The sequence below is a fragment of the Arachis ipaensis genome, chromosome B6 (genome assembly GCF_059453495.1).
Source record: "Arachis ipaensis isolate K30076 ecotype BB chromosome B6, ASM5945349v1, whole genome shotgun sequence".
In the NCBI taxonomy this organism is placed as follows: domain Eukaryota; kingdom Viridiplantae; phylum Streptophyta; class Magnoliopsida; order Fabales; family Fabaceae; genus Arachis; species Arachis ipaensis.
In genome coordinates this window covers 33,346,662-33,367,838 of record NC_142441.1, presented here as the reverse complement: position 1 = coordinate 33,367,838, position 21,177 = coordinate 33,346,662, and the positions used below count along the sequence as shown (strand labels likewise).

The following is a 21,177-nucleotide window of genomic DNA, read 5'->3' as shown; positions in this document are numbered from 1 at the left end:
ATATTTATTTAAAAATAAAAAATTATATTGACATTTAAAATATTATATGTTAAAAGATATTTATTTATTTATTAGATATTTTATATTTATTAGAATTTATCAATACTCTTTTTTTTATATTAGCTTTTGATTTTTAATCTATAAATATAGCACATCTAATATGCATAAAATTATCGTGCTCTTAGAGATACTTTTTACCTTGTCACCCTTTTTTAAACTACCTTAATTGTTAAGATTTAAATATGACAAAAGCCATGTTCATATTTAACATGGATGGATCTGCTCATTTTTCTTTTACTACAGGGGGTTAAATTTGAGGTCAGCAGTACGCTCCCTCCCCCCTTTCTCTTTTTCCCTCTTCTTTTCCTTTCTTTTTCCCTCCATTTGTTGGGCTAGACTGCTAGAGTTTAGGCTGTAAATACATGCTTTGCATACAAAAATTATCTATCCTGTTCTCATGCATGGCATGCCATACTGTGATAATGCAGCACACAGCCCAAAATTCAGCATAACACAAAAATTACTGCTCAAATTCGGGTTAGCCTCTAGTCCTAAATGATTGGCTTCGACTATACGAAGAGGATAGCACCTGCAAAATGTCAAAAGGATCCTCTCAATTCCCATAACGACATTCAAAATTTTACACGAAAGTATTTTGGCAAAGATTTCAGGTGCAAGTCACACTAGTATATTAAGTTTGTAACATAAACATATAAAAGGTTAATACAGTTAGACAATAGAAGTAGTGAAGTACCACCGTACCTGGTATGTTTTTGGTCCTTTTTTGAGAAGATAACCAACACTGTTTAAATTATCAATGAAAGTGTCAATATCTGGAACTTTCAAGGAAATCCTATCTGCAAGGTTATATATTTCCTGAAACAAGTAAAGCGTATGGCTTTTAGCAATGACTGAAACCACCCACAGCAAATGCAGAAGAAAGAGTACAACAGTGCACGTACTGATATTGAAAAACAATCTTTTTGTTCTAGTTCAGATTGCTTATTGAGAGCATTTAGAAAGCGTTTTGCCTCCTTTTGTTGACTCATTCCCCCACTTCGACCGAAATCAACAATACCATGCTCATCAACATATTTATCATACAGAGATTCCTTCATAATTTCCACAACATCCTGCATAGCCAATGTCATTACAAGAAAAATTTCAAGGTAATGTAATTTCAAGAATGGTTTAAGTTATTCAACGTAATAACGGTCTTAACTTCAACATGGATAGGAAAGTGGAAACATTCAGTTGTCCTTGCACTCACTTGCTCACTATAGGAAATTATATTATTGGATGACCTTAAAAGTTGAGGCAGAAAAATATAATTTGCCAGCTATCCTTTAGTTTCTTGCAACTGAGCTCCTGGTCTGCTATGTTTAAAATAGCTTTAATTATTACTGCTTCTAAGTTTTGATGGGAAAACTCTCAGAAGATGTGCTAAAAGACTAGCACTGAAGCTGGCAATTTACTCAAACTAAACTCGAGGGCCTGACACAGAACTGGTTACATTATCGAGGTCATAGTAACATGCAAGACTAACCAGTGCATCTTGGGCTGTTATTTCTTCCCTCAATTCCACCCGAGCTCGAGCTTCAGCCAACCTTACCAGACTTTCCAGTTGCCTTGCTGTTATAGGAGTGCCATCAGCCGAAGTATTATGATCTCTAAGTTTAAGGTAAAACTTTTGCAAGATATCTGCTGCTGGCTTGGACATCCTGGTTATGAGAAATGAAAAAGAGAAGAGAAGTAGACAATAAGATCTCCAAATCTGTACAAGGAAATAGTAGACTAGAATCAATAGGTAGATATGACATCAAATCACCTAGGAAATACAAAACTCCTTGCATAGGCAATGTATTTACGAAGAAGTTGACTGGGTAATGGAACAAAATCTCTGTCTCTTTGTGGGTCAAGTCTCAGCCTTGAAACCAAAGAACCAGATCTAACACCCAAATTTACACCACTTTCACCATTCTGCGATACAACAGTTCTGGACTCAGGGAGCGGATCTGGTTCAGATTAATATTCTACATCAGCTAATCAAAATTAACCAAGATGAAGTGAGCTCTACCAATCTAAACAATCAGGCAAGAGGGAGTGGAGAGAGAACCTCCACGTCGCTTTTTCAATGCCAGTGAACGTTGTCCAGTCCCAGCATGTAGCTGCAAGATAAATTTGGGCCAACAATCTTCAGTGCCAACAGAACCATATAAGTAGTAAACAAAAATTATGAACCAATAACATTAGAAGGAAACCAATACTATGGGATGATATATTGTCCTATGACAAGACCGAAATCTAATGTGAAGAAAAACCTCTGTGAGGACTGGCTGACTACATGTACAGCCAAGAGGCAAATCATGAAGCTCTTTACTTGTTATGAATATCCTGCATTTCTCTGCTAGTCCATGGATGAAACTAAAATTTATAGACATACTTGCCTAGAAACTAAAAATTTTCACAGTTCTTAAAAAATTGGTAATATTGATTTATTATCGGTATAACAGTTGCTACTTTAATCAAGATAAGAAAAAGATGTCATTCCCATCAACCGTGAAAGAGTTATTGACAACATATACTTTATTGTACTAGCAAGCACAGTCAACGAATGAGAAGACAGTATAACTTACGGACATAATGTGCTCGGAGAGTCGCTTGTCTAGAAGCTCATCAGGTTTGTCTAACAGTATGAAAATCAAATCAAAACGTGACAGAAGAGCAGCACTCATTTTCAAATTTTCATTAACAGTTTTCGCCCGGCTGCAATTGTGTTTTTGGTTTCATTATATAGTTACCTTAATACATATAATTTGCAGAATTTATTAAAAGGAACATTTGGCTTGGTAGCAGGGGTGGCATTATTCGATAGCAGTACAGACAATATTCAAATTTAAATATATCAATTGAGAAACTCAAAAAATTTTACCTTATTAATATAATAAAATAAAATGGAAATATAAGAGATATTGCCAAATTCTATTGCTGTTTAATGTTCATATATTATTCTTTTCACGATAATATATGCAGAATATAAAAAGAAAGAATCTTGCGAATGGAAAATTGTGAGAATAAGATGAAAACTAGTATAATGTTACTTATAATGACCACCAACGGGGTTTGCAGCTGCCAGGACAGAAGTTCGGGATGATAAACTTGCTACTAGACCAGCCTTTGCAATGGAAACACATTGTTGCTCCATTGCCTCTAGTAAAGCCTGTAGTAAAACAAATTCACAATAAAGCTTCAGATCAAAATTTAGATTCAAATAACAAGAAATTGATCACCAGAGGACAGACCTGATGTTCTGATGACATTTTATCAAACTCATCAATACAGCACAATCCACTATCAGCCAGAACCATGGCACCTATCAGGAATTCCAACAATCATTCACACAAGAACTATTTATTGCAAAAGAGCATAGCATGATTAGTTAGAACATCCAGGGAGCATAAGAGAAATAAACCTCCTTTTCACTTAATGTGAAGTGATTCATATTCTACAGGAAAACAACATATGATTTCCTACCATCAAAGGAGCAACCCATACTCCTTGGTCAAACCAATGACTTGATAATATGCGATCCTTATCTATTACAATTTAAATTCCTCATTTATCATTTAGTAGCAAATATTTCAAAACGAGAAAAACAATATAAGGAATCAAATGATGAATGGCAACTTGTAAAAGCACAATTTAAACTAAAATTGCCACATATTCCTTATCAACCAGTAACAACTACCACTAACCACAAAATGCCAGAATCAGCAGACACATGGAGCCCATAAGATCACAGTTTCATCAAGAAAATCCATAAAAATGAAAAGAGAGAAGAAAGAAGATAAGAGAAGGGGGAGGGAAGAGAGAGAGAGAGTGTGGGGGGGGGGGGGGAGTAAAGACATTTACCAGCCTCAAATGCATAGTCACTTGTCATATTATCCTTCACTACAGCTACCGTGAGGCCGGCTTTGGTTGTGGCATTCCCACATACATAAATGCCACGTGGAGAAACTGCTGCTGCTGCTTGTAGCAATTGGCTTTTACCAAGACCAGGATCACCTAAAAATTGAAGTTGGAATATAACAAGTTGGTCATATCATCCCAACTTTTTCATCACTCTCCATTATTCTAACTTCTAACTGAAGAAAACAATATTAAAAAGCTTACCAACAATTATAACATGAATGTCTCCCCTCACAGGAACCTTATTTGGATCCATAGAATGCTTTCGCACACCACCAAATAATGCAAGAGTTATCCCGGCTGTTGAAATGATAGCAAAATAGAATTGTTTTATTGATTGCAAGCTAGTTTTCAAACATATGACCAAGAGATAACACATTTGGAGTACCGTAATACTGTAATAGTACGAGTTGCATTTTCTACTTCCAAGACCGTTACTTACAATTCACATTTCAGCGAAGAGATTCATAAGTTAAACATGAGCAAAAACATGTCAGGCTAGTGAAATTACAACCTTTTTTCTAGGAAATATGAACAAGGCTATGCTAAAAAAGTAAAACTTATAGAAAGCACATGAAAACCTGTCACCAAACATGTCACAAAAAGGATATCCTAATGCATAAGACTTGGGCACTTGTACAGTCTGGACTCTCGGGGAAGATTTCCATGAGAAGAACCCATGGCTACCAGCAACAAGTCATAAGGAAGCAACATTGTAATAAACAATGTACCAAGACTCATCCTCCCAGCAAATCAACAAGCAACTGAATGCAAACAAGTTAGAGGCATGCTTCAAGTGATACATATTTACCTTTAACAAGCTCATGGCCATAGATGGATGGGCATATAGATTGAAGGATTTGACGAAACAAATCTGAACCATGTTCCTCCACAAACTTCACTACAAATTCTAAATCCCTTGAAGAAAATGAAAACAGATCCAACAGCTCAGATGGTCTAGCTTTGGGATTAGCTTCTTGCGAATCTCCAGGAGTGGACTGTGACTTCGAATTTTTTACAGATACAGCTTCCAGATATAAGTAGTAAAACCCCTGGCTTCTGTTCTTTGACTTCCCTGAATAAATACCAACAAGCTGAATCAGACATGAGAAACAACTCAAGACAATAAATTTGAATCTTACGTAAAGTAATTGAGATATTTAAATTTAATGGTTATCTGTGCACAATGTGCAGAAACTTAGACATGCTCCACATCAGCATCCACATAAGCATTAATCTAGGACACCATATATGGTAGATAACACAACATGCAGTGTCTACCATACCTCCTCCAATATCCATATAAGTGTTAATTCCTCTTATAATTCCGGTAACAGTCACCACATCACCAGGTATGCATGCATCTACAAGATCTTGAGTAAGCTCACATTCCACTGTTCGAGGCACTCGCCCTTCTTCATGATCTTCAGGTTTTAATATCTCTTGAACTCTGGTTCAGCACAAACATCAAATGATCAACTATCGGTTTAACATATGCTTTCATGCATGAATGGGGGAGGACAGGAAAAAGTGGCACATGAAGAAGAGATTAAAGATGATAAGTCCCCGCAACCCTCACCTTATTTTTTGAAAATCAATAGTTTGAGCAGTAGATCGCAATGGAATAAAGATTTTGCTCTTGCAACCATGCAAATTACAAGTTGATGGAGGTGAAAATTTGCCGTCTGGAAATATACGCGTAATACTTTGTTTACATTTACTACATTTGAAAGTCAGCTCTACTACAAGAGGCCTGACAGTGCTGACTTTCACAGCAGTACCACGAACTGAGACAAGCTTGTCTATCAAATCACCAAAAAGGATATTAAAATGCATTTTAGTCTTCAATACGGTGAAAAAACTTCAAATTTCATAGTTAAGCATAAAAATAAATACAACGAATTTATGATATACCAATGAAAGCTGCTTTTAAGTTCTTTAGAGCAATCATAGTTTCAGGGCAGTTATGAAGACGGATATCTACTTTTGCATCAAGCTCCGGCTTGTCATTCTCCAAGTTGGAAAGCAAAACCTGTTACCAATTTTAAGTAAAATAATCATGAGATAAAGAGCTTGTGTTGCTCAAGTTTGTGATCAGAAACGAAACTTCAAGTATACCTTGTGAAGTGCGGCACTCATGCATAAGATAGCAATTTTAGGTTTCTCCCTCAACATTGCATAAAATTCCTCAACATGGCATATTTGTTTGAGTTGCTGAAAGTCTACTGACAGGACAAAGTTTCCATAATCATTTTTCACCTGAAATCATGCTGCAAGAATTAAACGGCCACACCACAATCGAACATTCAAATATTCAATATCAATGTACCTAGATCAATAGCACTTATACATGTTTATATTTGATTCTTACTAACAAATTCTCCAAAATTAATACATTCATGTAAATTGTCTCCGAGTTTGTTAACAAATTACTGCGTGAATCCAATACAAATATCGATTTTAATGTCGTTGCTACAAATGCTTTTTCAGATGCTTTAGTTCTTGAGAAATTCATTAACTAAAACTTAAAACACTAATTGTTAATTAGCGAATGCAATGAAGAGAAGAGAAATGTACCTAACTGTGGCGAATTGCATGGGGAAGAGTAAACAACGCAGAGTACCTGAGAAGCCAGGCTTTGGCCGGAGGAAGAAGAGAAGAAGGAGAGAAGAGCAGAAGTGAGGTTGAGCCACGAATCTTGGACAGTGAACAGTTGCTGAGGGAAATAAACATCGAGTATATAAAGTAAACCAAATGGATCGGTGGAGGAGTTTCCATATCCACACCTCTGCTGCGGCTGCGATTCTTCCCCTATTATGTGCATCTTCTTTCCGATGCGGTGGTTTCTTCCACAGTTTTTGGCGGGAATTGTTTTTCCAGTCTTCTCGCTTGCTTCGTTTCTTTGCGGGAGAACGACTGAATTTAGTACCACTTTCTTTTCTCTTTTTTGGTCCTGAATTTAGCACAACCTTTTCTCCCGTTGTGTCCAACATTGGGCCTGAATTTTGGGCTCCCAATGTAGTAAAACCCAGATAAAAAAACCCTAAATGATTGGATAAAAAGAAAATATCATTGACCCAAAAAAAAAAATCGAAATTTATATACAGTTGTTTTCATATGAAATTGATAATTGATAATCATTAGATGATAATTTAGTCAAATCTATCAAATCATCTAATGATTTTCAGCTATCAACTTCACATAAAGACAACTGCATGTAAGTTTTTACCAAAAGAAAAACCATAGTAATTCACTACAAGAAAAGTGGTAGATAGCGGCGGTTTACAAAAACTACGGCTAAATGGAATCTGGCAGCGGTTGGTGCGATAGATCAGGTAAGGGCTTCTAAAAGCTCCTTATTTTGCAGCAGTTTTGCTTTAACCGCTGCAACATGTCAATTTCACAACGGTTGTTGCAATGGTCAATACCAGATACTCTGTTAGCAACGGTTTTCTCTCAACCGCCGCAATATATTTTTATCCCAAATTTTTATGTTTAAACATTGATATGTAAAATCTACTTAAATTCTAAATTTTTTTTTCAAAAATATGTTATGCATTACATACATTTTTTTATTTGTATTATGTAAAAAATAATTCATGATTTAAAAAAACATATATTGCTTAATAATGTGCAAAAATTTTATGAATTAGGTTTCCTTGTGTACTATCAGTGCATTTTAAGTTTGCATTCAAGCATAAATGTTAAAGAAAAAATCAAGTCAACGTCTGATTTTATAAAGTTAAAACAAAGTTCAATAGAGCATAAAGATCAGAATTCTTGAAGTAGACAAACAAGTAATGAGTCAAAATTTCTCTTCAACATCATATTGACTTGGCCAGAAATACTCTGTCACAAATCTACAGCTTTCACGTGATAACGGATCTGATAAGTCATCTCCAAACCATGGCTTTTTGTTCAGATTGAAGCTCCTTTTTGCAGCATGTACGTCATCTTCTCTTTGTTGGATGTATAAAGTTTTATTGTCTTCTTCCGGAACCTTATTGAGCTCAACATGCCTATGTCAATTTCACCGGAGGAGATAGCATTTAAATCATCTTCTGAATCAGTGTCTGCCCCATCTAGTGTGTCATTAATTATTTCGCTTGAATATTCAGCTGACACTGAAAATATCAACATGCATACAACAATCTAAGTCTAGTCAAAAGAAAATGATAACTCCCAGGTCATTAGCTAATAATTTAGAAAAAAACGTATGCTTTGAAATGGTAAGGAACTTTAAAACTAAACAAAAAAAAATTAACAACTACTATCTCCTTTGTTAGTAGTTTGGACAGATTTCTTAGAAAGAAGCTCTATAATAGAAAGTTCTATATACTTCATTTCCTCTTTTGAAGTAATATCCAACTCAATAACATGCGTGTTTCTAAAGCACGCCTACATCATAATAAAATGTATAGTTCATGGTCTTTTTCGTAAAGCATACTATTTTTCTACGATGCACTTTTTATGCTAGATATTTATTTTTAACCTTTAATTCAGCAAGTATATGTAGGTCCTACCAGCTGCACATGTCACAAAAGCATACCCAAATTTTTCTTCGTACATTGATCCCCATTCATGAAGTTCCTACAAATTTGAACATTAACATAACAACTATTATTGCAGAAAATTTGTAAGCATATATCAACTTAAAATATACATCATTCAAATGTAGTTTAACTCAAGTTTTTAAAGGTATACCTAACGAACAAACTTGCATAGTAGCTTTGTTCGCCATTTGTAAGTATTCGTTAGAACAAGATCGTCCTGAAATAGCCTCCAACCAAAACCTAACATTTAATTTATAGAACCACATGTCTCTAGTAACAGTAATTACATGTTCCAATGAAGAGAATGGAGAAGCCATAGCCATTTCGTTAGCAAATGTTGTGCTTGCACAGCATGATGAGAAGTCCTCCGTTTTTATTTCTCCTGTTACACCACCATTTTATGTTGATTATATTGGTTAGTGGTAACAATATTGAAATTCAAGATCATTTACTCGATATCATGATTTTTTCACTAGAAATTAAAAACAACAACAATAATGACGAAATCAATACTTATTTAGAAACTGACTTTTGCTAGCAACAAACGTAGAAAGAAAAGGGAAACTGGTTTTATTCATGAAAACTAACAAGAAATAAAAACTTAATTCAAATATGAAAATACAGATAGTAATGTAACCAGCGAACTATGTACATCATAAACACTATTAAATTAAACACACACAGATCCTCTATAAATGACGTTCAGGTTTTCCATATTTCCACTATGCCACGTCATCAAAATTCTCAAAATCATCGTCTATTGGGTCTTCTATATCATCATCCCTTGTCAACTGTAAATCACCGATGTCACTTGTCGCTAACATGTTCAACCCTGACTGTGGAGAAAAAACAACTTCAACTTATTCATTCTCTCCTCCCATGTTATACAAGTCTCGTGGTTTTACATGAACCACTACATTCCATTCTTTATCTATTTTATCATGCACATAGTATACAAGATGAGCTTCTAATATCAATATGTACGGTTCATCCTCTTCTCGATCACCAGTGTGTATCGGACGAGTGAAATTAACGCTGGTAAGGCCCAAATGGTCTTGTTTGATGCCTTTGCTCGTAGTTGTATCAACCCAAATACATTTGAACAAAACCACTATAAAATGGCAACTGTAGTTCAATTCGATTATGTTCACAATTTTTTCATCATATGGAACACTACCAACAACCACTCTATTGTCACGCATGATTGCATAACTTCTTCTATTAGATGAGACATAAACTCCACTATTTTGGGTTTTCAGCTCGTTTTCATTTATGAAGGTTCTGAACATGTACCCATTGATGTTGTACGCCTCAAAATGTCTTGCCTGAAGCATGGGACCGCATGCCAACAACTTCATTTCTTTCGAATACTGCGTACTGTCCATTGGAACTAGGCACCATATAACATCCATCGTTGATAAAAAAATTGAATTTCATAAAGTTCAAATTCTACCCTAAAAAGACAATGGTCAGGTTAAATTTCTATGAACCTCATGCTTGAACCAGCAAAAAAATTCTGCTTGCACAACACTATCTATCTTAGATTGCGACCTTGTTTGAGTCCGTAATCTTTGCTTCCTTTCTGCACTAAATGTACTTTATGACATAACAACAAATTAATCCAACTACTGACTGTATGAAATGAGTTATACTTGTGTTTCAAATTAAAACGTGTGCATACTTACTCAATGAACGGAACGACGGCCTCGCAATTCACTAGCACATGACGAAATGCCTGATCTTTTTGCATTGGAGTGAGTCCAAAATGTGAAACAGCCCCTAGAAAATATCAAGAACAGAAAGTAAAAAATTTCTCAGATAAATAGCCCTCTGTAATTGAGCCTTTTGCTTGTGCCCTATTACGCACGTATTGCTTCAATCGACCTAGATACCTTTTATACAACAAAGACATAACGCTCAGTATATACACAATGAAATGAATTGCAAGAATTAATTTCGTTTATAAGCAAGCTAACATTTCTATTGGATACATCCACCGATAATGTACCGGGCTACCAAGTTTTAGTTCATCAACGAGATGCACCGTAAGGTGAACCATGATAATGAAAAAGGATGGACGAAAAATCATTTCCACTGACATAGAGTTTGCACAATGACGATCGGTTTTTCTATCGGTAAAGAAATATAAAAATATGATCGCATTGTAAGTATAGCTTCTAAACCAACAGAAAATCCTTTCGTACAAACGTTTTGGTTGTCACAAGTAACAAACCCCTTTAAAATTGATAACCGAAGTATTTAAATCTCGGGTCGTCTTCTCAAGGAACTGCAGGGAGGTGTTCTTATTATTGGTTATGAGTTTTGTAAATTGGGGGTTTTGAAAGTAAGGAATAAGTAATTTAAATGACAAGTAAAATAAATAAATAACTGTAAAATAAACTCTTGGCAAGGTATGAAAATTCAGAAGTCCTATCCTAGTTACTCCTATGAGAATTGAAGTTAATCCCACTTAGTTAACCTTTACGAAAGCAAGGGAAAGTCAAGTGAACTAATTAGTTAGATTCCCAAGTCCTAGCCAACTCCTAAGGAAAGACTAGAGTTAGTGGAATTCCAGTCAATTAGCCGACATAACAATCAATCACGATAAGTTGATAACTCAAGAGCCTCCAGTTAATCAATTAAAGCCAAGAATATAAAAAGCTAAACAAGAATCATAAATCTGAAATACCTCAATTGCATTAATAAGAGAAAATCAATCTAAACATAGAGAGTTCATAAGCCAAATTGGCAACACAAGTAATTAAATGAGAGCATTAAAGTATCTGAAAGTAAAAGAGAAATATAAAGTAAAAGAATATTGAACCTGATAAAGAGTTGAAATCCTAAATCCTTTAAGAGGAATCCTAATCATAAAACCTAAGAGAGAGGAGAGAATCTCTTTCTATAAAAACTACATCTAAATTGTGAAAAGTGAATAATAATCGACCTCCTCCTGAATGGATGCATTCCCCCATTTTATAACCTCTAATCTGTGCTTTTTGTACTTGGATCTGGGCCAAAAAGGGTTTCAAAAATCGCTGGGGACATTTTCTGCAGTTTCTGGTGCGTGGCGTCTGTCACGCATCCACGTAGGTCACGCGGTCGCGTCATCTGGGAGTTTTTCTTGTCACGCGTTCACTTCGGTCACGCGTACGCGTCATCTGCGTTCTGCTCAAGGTGCGCGTCCGCGTCAGTCACGCGTTCGCGTCACTGCCTTTTCGCGCTAGGCACGCGGCTACGTCGTCCATGCGTTCGCGTAGCTGCCAGTTTCTTCAAAAATTCCATTTTGTGCTTTCCTTCCATTTTTATATGTTTCCTTTCCATCCTTTAAATTATTCCTGCCTTAGGAGATCTGAAAATACTCAACACACAAATCACGGCATCGAATGGTAATAAAAGGTAATTAAAATAATTATTTTTAAAGTATAGGAAACATGTTTTTCACATATATCACATAATAAGGAAGGGAAAGTAAAACCATGCAATTTCACATGAATAAGTGGGTGAAGGGTTGAATAAATCACTTAAATTGAGCACAAAATATATCATGAAATATGGGTTTATCAACCTCTCCACACTTAAATAATAGCATGTCCTCATGCTAAATCTAAGATAAAGAGTAAGGTAAGGTTAAAGTGGTGGAATCTCATGCAATGCAATCTATTCTAAATGCAACTACCTAAATGAATCATGCAATTCTAATTGTTATTCACTTGTATATAAAGCTTACATGTAGTTAAATTAATTCATATCCTCAAGGAATCATATATGCATAGCCAAACCTTAAATAATGCTAAAGCACTTTTACAATTGAGATGGGTAAAAATATTTCACAAACTTGCAAGACAATTAACAATTTAAGCAGAGATATATGGTGATGAGCTATTGAACCCTCACTGAATTTTGTGTTTACTCTCTAGTCACTCAGTGTTTATTGGGTTAATCACTCTATTCTTTTTCTATCCTTACTTTCTATAACTTTGTTCTTCATCTAACCAATCAACAATTATAGAATACAGACATACAAAAATCATGAGGTCTTTTTCAAGGTTGTAATGGGGCCAAGGTAAAGGTGAAGGCATATGTATAAGGCTAAGTGAGCTAATAAGCGAATCCTTGATTAGTCTAAGATCTCACCTAACATACATACTATATATGATTTTAAAGTTCCTTAACCTATTTACCCAACATTTTCCCTTTTGGATTACAAGCTCATACATTAATTTTAATTTTGAAATTTTTGACCTATATGCATTGACTCTTTTTATTTTGCATTTTGGGAAATTTCTTTGTGTATTCCCTTAATTAAATAATGTAAAAATACTTTTTTTTAAAATCAATGCACATGGTAATCCCATTGTTTTGATCTCACATGAGCATGCTTCCCAAATTTTTGTTTTTGAAATAGCTTACTCTTTTTAAATTCCTACTTTGTTTCTATCATCCCATGTTCCCATAAAATTTCCCACACTTAAACAATACACAATTTCTATCTTAAGCTAACCAAGGATTCAACTTGGGATTTTTATTTTGTTTTTCTGCTTAAGGCTAGTAATGTGGTTTATAGAGCAAGAGGGGATTAAAAAGCTCAAGGGGGCTAACAAGGGTGATGTAAAAGGTAGGCTAATTTGGGATAAGTGAGGAAAAATTCAAATGATGGCCTCAATCATCTCTTGGTATGTATCTATATTCTATAATTGGACATATAGATTAAAACAAAGTAAAGAACATCAGAATGAAAAAGAAGGGTAAAACACACAGGAATGAAATTTATGGTCCGAATGCAACGATACAATTAAGCTCAAAACTCACAGGCTGTGTGTTCTCCAGCTCGAAAATCATATATCAGTTATACATGTCATGCAAGTAAAAATTAAGAGTTCCCATTATTCTCAATGTAAATCTTAGGGTGGCCCTTAAAATCTTAGTGTTGTTCCTTGATGAAATGTTGTTAACTAACTAACATGTAATGCTATATATACAAGGTGTGTGGATTGTTTTAATTTACTAAGATTTCTAGTTTACTCCTTTTATTTTCAATTAAATCAAACTATTATATGCTAAAAGGGTAAACTATACTAATGAATCCACATATTCTATAACTAATAAGTTTAGAATTGCAAACTAAACTAAATGGCTAAGATATAAACTAAAGTGCAAAATGCGGAAATAAAGTAGAAATACAGCAAAAGAGCAATGCATAAGTACTAAAAAATAAAAATAAAGATAAAAATACAGGAAAATAACAAAATAAGATAAAAGAGTCTGTAGTGGTTCACCAAAAAGATACGACAGGGATGGCAACCTCCCCACACTTAAAGTAAAGCATCGTCCTCGATGCTCACTCAAGCTGGGTGTGAAGGAGTGTCATCACTGGAAGGATGGGCTTCTGGAGTCTCTGTGGTGGCCTGAGGATCTGCAGACAGGATAAGGTTAGGAGGATCTGTCTGCTGCAGTGGAGGCTCTGACTGTATAGGAATCTCTGGGTCTGCGGCCTGAATCTGGTGTGGCTCCTCCTGCTGTGGCGTAGCCTGCTCTGGTCCTGCCTACTCAGCCTCTCTCTGTGCATGTGTCTCCTCCTCATGCTCGTCCGCCTCCTCCTCGGATGGCTCTGATGATGTGTCAGGCTCGGAGGGGATGTCGCCGCCAGATCGGATCATCAACTTGAGGTGCTCATAGCGTCGCTTGTTGCGACGCTCAGATCTCTCATATCGCTGCCGGTTGCGGCGCTCCATCTGGTCCAACTGCTGAAATAAGCGGTGCACGAGGTGGTAAACGGGCTCTGAGGCAGGTGGAGGTGTAGTGGTGGTAGCTGGGGCAGCACTAGATGAAGAAGGGGCAGCTGAAGGTGTGGCTGTCTCATCAGAAGCGGTGAGGAATGGGGGTTTGTAACCCAAAGTCTGAAACTTTCTGCTGTGAGGGATAATCTTCTTGCAGTCTGCAGCAGGTGGCTTCTCATCAGCAAGCTCCCAAGGCACGTCAGCTCGACGGCCGAGCTGGGTAATCAGATATGGGAAAGGGAGAGTGCCTCTGACATGGATCCTGGCCATGTAATACCGAATGAATCGTGAAAGATACAGGTCCTTACCCTCCATCACACACCAGAGGAGGGTGATCATAGCAGCAGGCAGCTCCGTCTCATGAGTGCTTGGCATAACAAAGTTGCTCAGGATCTGGTGCCAGAGCCGAGCCTCATCATTCAGATACATCAGCTTGATTCCCTTAGGCATTGCTGTGTTCTTTCCCATGACCCATGGGTCAGTAGAATCAAAGGCTATCCTCTGCTTGACAGCATCCCAGTCAAATCTCAGAAAGCGGATGTCCTCTTCAGCCTTTTGGTAACTGTCAGGCTGATCTGATTTAGGCTGAAGGCACAGAATATCCTCAATGACTTCCTCAGTGATCAGTATCTATTTCCCTCTGAGGTGCACTGCATCCAGGGAAGTCTTGAAATAGTTACAGTAAAACTCTCTTACCCAGGAAGCATTGACCTCTATCAAGTTTCTCTCCAAGAAGAACCAGCCTCTCTGTTTTATCTGATCGGAGGTGTACTGCTGTAGTTCTTCTGAAATTTTTAGAATTCTTTCCAGGTACAGGTTCCTAGAGGTGGCAAACACTGGATACTTCAGCTCACAGTATCTGTTTGCAAATTTAACTGGATCATTGGCAGGGAGGAGCTGGTCAGCCTTTTCCTGCAGGGTAAAGTGCTTTTCCCGCCAGGAGTCATCATGCATAATGTCCAAGATAGACATAGAAGATTCACCTCTTTTCCTTTTACAAGTGGTTGCCTTGCCTTTTCCTTTTCGTTGAGGGTCAGACATCCTGAAAAGTAGAAATTCCAGGATATAAATGAAGAACAAAGCAGGAAAACAAGTAGGCAAATAGAATAAGAGCAATATAAGCACATAGTGGCAAAAGAGCAGTAGAATAATAAAATGAGTTAAATAAATGTACATATTGGATTGTTTCGGAGTTAAAAATCTGAGATGAGAAATCACAATCCAAAATATATTATAAGTAGAATACCTGTTAATTAGGAGAAACAATAATCATGCCATGAGTTAAAAAATTGAAGGAGTTAGTTAAAAAGCAAAGGGAGAAGTTAGAAAGTTAAAAGTGGTTAAAAGTGAAAAAGAGGTTAGAAAGTGGAAAGCAGTGAGTTAGGAGAAAGAAAGTTAAAGTAAGTGGCATGATAAATGTTTCCTAGGTAACAAGAAATTCACAAATTTAAAGAATGAGAAACTCATATTCAAGCAAAAATATCAGGTTATTGATGATAATTCAAATAGAGATGAGAGTAGCAAAAATTAAAAGGAAATCATCAATAATGCGATTTACTATCCAGGGAATTAAGAAGGAATAAGAATGCTATCCCGTGCATTCATGAATTGGTTTGGTAAAAGCTAAGTAATGCAAAATTCAAAATTGCCAAAACCAATACATGAATGAGAAGGAAATAATTTGCAGAAAATTGGGCAGCATTCCGGCTAAAATTGGATGTTTCCAGGTAATAAACAGCAAGCAGAACAATTCATATAAATTAAAATAAAGCTGTAAATAGACACAAGTAATATGAACATGAAAAAGCAGTGTAATAGCAACATGAAACAGTGAAGAACAGCATATGAACAGTATAAATATCACAGCCAGACCAAAATTGCAGAATAGGTAAAACAAGCAACAAGTACGGTGCAATTATCAGGCCTAAATCCACTAACCACATCCTAGCTACCTAACCGCCTAGAATCCACTACAAACATGCATCTCTAACTAGCCTAATTTGAACATAATCGGAAAAATAAGCAAATAACTACAAGTGATAGAGAAATTGGCGTTCGGCGGAACCTGGTGTGTAGAAGAACAAATTTATGGAACAGAGAGATGATAGGGGTGTGGTAGTGGTGGTGCTGACGCGGCGGTGAAGGGCGGCTGGCGCGGCGGTGGGCAGCTATTTAGTGGCAGGGGGTTTCGCGTAGAGTTTAATGGTGGAGGGGGGTGGGTAAGAAGGGAGGGGGTGAGGGTGGTGGTGGTGGGAGGCGGCGCTAGTGGCGGGGCGGTCGTGGCTGGCCGCGGTGGGGGGGGGGGCAGTGGCGGAGGGGAGAGAAGAGAAGGGAAGAGAAGGAGGGGAGAAGGAAGAAGGAGGGGGGGTGGGCATCGCGGTGGGTTTGGGTGGTTGGGGGTGGTGCGGCGGTCGGAGGTGGTGATGGCTGCAGAGGAGGGAGTTGCAGAGAGGGGGAGGAGAAAGGGGGGGGGGTATGGGGGCGCGATGGGGTTAGGGTTCGCGTGACTGGGGGTTAGTGGATTTAAATCCACGCGAACGCGTGGAGCACGCGATCGCGTGATTAGGGCGAAATGGGGTTGACACGGTCGCGTGGTTGATGCGATCGCATGGAATGGGTAAAAGATGGATGACGCAGACGCGTGAGGCACGCGACCGCGTTACTATAAATTGTGCTAAATGCACAATTCCAGCGTCGTTTCAGCGCAACTCTCTGTCTCCTCCATTTAGGGGGCCATAATATTCACGCGACGCGAACGCGTCGCTCACGCTGTCGCGTGGGATGAGTGTTTTGCAAGTGATGCGTTCGCGCCAGGGATGCGAACGCGTGGGCCGTTTTGTGCTAAACGCACACCAGCCGCACGATTCCAGCCCAGATTTCTGGGCGTTGGATTTTTACGCCGATTTCCAGATCACGCGTTCGTGTGAGTGACGCGGACGCGTGGGAGGTGTTTTTCGCGACTGACGCGAACGCGTTAGCAACGCGGTCGCGTCGCGTGCCCCTTTTTTATGTAATTATGCAATTATGCAGTATGCAATGCTAATGAATAATATTCAGGTTCAATGAAAATAATAAAATATAAAAACAAACAACACAAAATAAAATTGAAAAAGAAACGACCATACCATGGTGGGTTGTCTCCCACCTAGCACTTTTAGTTAAAGTCGTTAAGTTGGACATTAGATGAGCTTCCTGTTATGGTGGCTTATGCTTAAATTCATCCAGAAATCTCCACCAATGTTTGGAATGCCAATAGCCTCCGGGGTCCCAAACTAGGCATATAAAGCTGTTGAGCAGCTTTAAACAGGTTCTCAGGCTCCCAGGGTGACGAATGTCAGAATAGATTCCAGAATCCCAAACTTTGCTTTTAAATCTGCCGTTGTCTTGATCTATATTCTTCAATCCGGGCGGTTTAGAAATTGTATTCTCATCAAGATGACCAAACGTCTTCTGAGACCCATTCAATTGAACTTGATACCAATCCTTGCACTTCGAATCGAAGCACGGAACCTTATTGAACCTTGTACACTAGCTCTGAGTACGAGCCATTTCCCTCTTACTCTTAAAGCCACAGAGAGCTCTAAGCTGGCCATCTGTTTCAAGCAAACCATATTCAAGTGGAAAGGTAAAGATAAAGGTTAAGGATTGTACCCACTTGAAGCTTGTATTAGGTGGTAATTGCCTTGGAACAGGTGTTTCCAGTGGTTCTGTAAGTTCTACTCCCTTGTATTCTTCTGTGAATTCCTCCACTTCCTTGCAAAATTTTTCAACTGCAACTGCGTCCTGATCAAAGTCTTCTATGTCTTCCTCATCACTCAAGTCATACGTTGGAGGTTGAGAGAAATCTACCTCGACATCATCTTTGTATTCACTTGGATAAGATTCTTCAGGCTCAAGGAGTTCAGTTGCGGATGTGAGTTCGTGATTAAGAGAGCTTGATTCATGATCATCACTGCCTATGGAATCAACTTCTTGGTCTGTTCCGTCCAATTTTTCACAAGGTATATGCTTTGGAGGTTGTGCACTGTCCTCTTTGGCATCAATTTCGAACTTCTCAGCAGAATCCTTTACAGCTCTCGATTCCCATGGAGGTTCAGCATCTCCTAAATCTTCAACCACTTCTTCCTCTACAACTATCATGGCTTCCTCCACTTGTTCCAATACAAAGCCATGCTCCTCATTGTCCACCGGAGTTTCTAGTGTTTCCTTCATGCTACGCTCTTCTCTTGATTCTCCACATGCAGCCATGGGAGTATTTTGAGCGCTCAGATGTCAGGAAGCTATTATATTTACTACTTCAGTTAAGACAGTAGTGAGTTCCAATACGCCCTTTTGCATCCTCGCTTGCCCTTGAAGAAGAACACGAAGTTTGTCATTCATTGGAGGTTGGGGTGGGTATGAGGGTTCATTGGTTGGGGAAGAGGGATCAAAATAAGAATGTGGTGGTTCTTGGGAGTAATTGGATTGGAATTGTGGTGGATAAGGGTCATACGGTGGTGAATGGTGAAAAGGAGCTTGTGAGTGTGGTGGTTCAAAGCTACGTTGAGAGGATGGTCTATAAGCACAGGGTAGGGCTTGTTGGTAATTACAAGGGGGTCCACCATGTCTATCAGCTTGGTATGCATTGTAGAGTGGTCCTTGCCTATGATATCTTGGAGGGTGTTGTTGCCTAAAGGGTTGATCAGATCCTCTTGGCTCCATCCATCTTTGACTGCTTAGACCTTGATGCATATTCCTGTTATAGCTTCCACTCCTTTCAACAAATTTAGAACCAAACTCAAAGCGAGAGAGGTGAGAATTCATAGTAGCTAATAGGAATAAAAGGAAAAAAAAAACAAAAACAAATAAACAAGTAAAAGAAAAATATTTACAATAACCAATAATAAGGCACACATTTGCAATTCTCCGGCAACGGTGCCATTTTGACGATCGATTTTTCTATCGGTAAAGAAATATAAAAATATGATCGCGTTGTAAGTATAGCTTCTAAACCAACAGAAAATCCTTTCGTACAAACGTTTTGGTTGTCACAAGTAACAAACCCCTTTAAAATTGATAACCGAAGTATTTAAACCTCGGGTCATCTTCTCAAGGAACTGCAGGGAGGTGTTCTTATTATTGGTTATGAGTTTTGTAAATTGGGGGTTTTGAAAGTAAGGAATAAGTAATTTAAATGACAAGTAAAATAAATAAATAACTGTAAAATAAACTCTTGGCAAGGTATGAAAATTCGGAAGTCCTATCCTAGTTACTCCTATGAGAATTGAAGTTAATCCCACTTAGTTAACCTTTACGAAAGCAAGGAAAAGTCAAGTGAACTAATTAGTTAGATTCCCAAGTCCTAGCCAACTCCTAAGGAAAGACTAGAGTTAGTGGAATTCCAGTCAATTAGCCGACATAACAATCAATCACGATAAGTTGATAACTCAAGAGCCTCCAGTTAATCAATTAAAGCCAAGAATATAAAAAGCTAAACAAGAATCATAAATCTGAAATACCTCAATTGCATTAATAAGAGAAAATCAATCTAAACATAGAGAGTTCATAAGCCAAATTGGCAACACAAGTAATTGAATGAGAGCATTAAAGTATCTGAAAGTAAAAGAGAAATATAAAGTAAAAGAATATTGAACCTGATGAAGAGTTGAAATCCTAAATCCTTTAAGAGGAATCTTAATCCTAAAACCTAAGAGAGAGGAGAGAACCTCTCTCTCTAAAAACTACATCTAAATTGTGAAAAGTGAATAATAATCGACCTCCTCCTGAATGGATGCATTCCCCCATTTTATAACCTCTAATATGTGCTTTCTGTACTTGGATCTGGGCCAAAAAGGGTTTCAAAAATCGCTGGGGGCATTTTCTGCAGTTTCTGGTGCGTGGCGTCTGTCACGCATCCGCGTAGGTCACGCGGTCGCGTCATCTGGGAGTTTTCCTTGTCACGCGTTCGCTTCGGTCACGCGTACGCGTCATCTGCATTCTGCTCAAGGCGCGCGTCCGCGTCAGTCACGCGTTCGCGTCACTGCCTTTTCGCGCTAGGCACGCGGCTACGTCGTCCATGCGTTCGCGTCGCTGCCAGTTTCTTCAAAAACTCCATTTTGTGCTTTCCTTCCATTTTTGTATGTTTCATTTCCATCCTTTAAATCATTCCTGCCTTAGGAGATCTGAAAATACTCAACACACAAATCACGGCATCGAATGGTAATAAAAGGTAATTAAAATAATTATTTTTAAAGCATAAGAAACATGTTTTTCACATATATCACATAATAAGGAAGGAAAAGTAAAACTATGCAATTTCACATGAATAAGTGGGTGAAGGGTTGAATAAATCACTTAAATTGAGCACAAAATATATCATGAAATATGGGTTTATCACACAACATGATTCTGAAGGTCACCAAGCTGCATAGGGTTTACAGCTTTCCCACAGAGTTCTCGGAAAAAATGATGACAAATTTGCAATCACAGTAGACACCAGACTCGACAATGCATTCTTTACCAAAATTAAAAGTAATTATTCCCTTAGAATATGGCAGTCGTGACTTTTCAACCCAGACAACTTGCGCTATCGCAAGTCACACACAACGAGCAATATTGCTAGAGTAACTATATGGAAAAATCACGTTCTGTAGAGTCTTCAGGAATACATCCCTTTGTAGATTCGACATTGTGAATATTCCTGAAGAGTATTTACCACCTTCGCTGGGCCACAATTCAGGCCTTATGCCAATGCATTGTAAATCTTTGCAAGCTTTAAGATTGTCCTTTGATTTGGCGCTGTCGTTTAAGATAGTGAAGACTACGTTGTCGCAAATATTTTTCTCTATATGTATCACATCAAAGTTATGATGCAACATGTGATCCTCCCCGTACGG

General features: G+C 37.9%; 1 protein-coding gene across 5 annotated transcripts; it reads right to left on the bottom strand.

Annotated features, from left to right (window-relative positions):
- Positions 1 to 246: 246 nt before the first annotated feature.
- Positions 247 to 7,038, bottom strand: MCM8 (minichromosome maintenance 8). Of its 5 annotated transcripts, XM_021104372.2 has the most exons (18): positions 6,756 to 6,868; positions 6,547 to 6,605; positions 6,088 to 6,228; positions 5,884 to 6,001; positions 5,549 to 5,771; positions 5,256 to 5,419; positions 4,781 to 5,044; positions 4,174 to 4,269; positions 3,913 to 4,065; positions 3,303 to 3,373; positions 3,102 to 3,220; positions 2,637 to 2,766; positions 2,117 to 2,168; positions 1,829 to 2,015; positions 1,547 to 1,721; positions 963 to 1,133; positions 763 to 876; positions 247 to 589 (listed from the first exon to the last, which is right to left on the bottom strand). In XM_021104372.2, exons 3-18 carry the CDS (start codon positions 6,142 to 6,144, stop codon positions 539 to 541), a joined length of 2,145 nt encoding a protein of 714 aa, XP_020960031.1. In that variant the 5' UTR covers positions 6,145 to 6,228; positions 6,547 to 6,605; positions 6,756 to 6,868; the 3' UTR covers positions 247 to 538. The 5 variants fall into 5 exon arrangements, 2 of the variants coding, with proteins under 2 accessions (XP_020960031.1, XP_016207964.1); XM_016352478.3 differs by having other exon boundaries at positions 6,593 to 7,038; XR_015885633.1 differs by lacking the exons at positions 247 to 589; positions 763 to 876 and adding an exon at positions 1,223 to 1,373 and having other exon boundaries at positions 999 to 1,133; positions 6,593 to 7,038.
- Between the last annotated feature and the right edge of the window lie 14,139 nt (positions 7,039 to 21,177).

What these genes read in the sequence shown, in the direction of transcription:
- MCM8 (XM_016352478.3), bottom strand. Translation starts at nt 6,793, where the DNA reads ATGCACATAATAGGGGAAGAATCGCAGCCGCAGCAGAGGTGTGGATAT. An exon ending in AAATGTCATCAGAACATCAG is followed by an intron (nt 3,221 to 3,302) that starts GTCTGTCCTCTG and finishes GTTTTACTACAG; the next exon opens with GCTTTACTAGAGGCAATGGA. An exon ending in TCTCCGAGCACATTATGTCC is followed by an intron (nt 2,169 to 2,636) that starts GTAAGTTATACT and finishes TTTATCTTGCAG; the next exon opens with CTACATGCTGGGACTGGACA.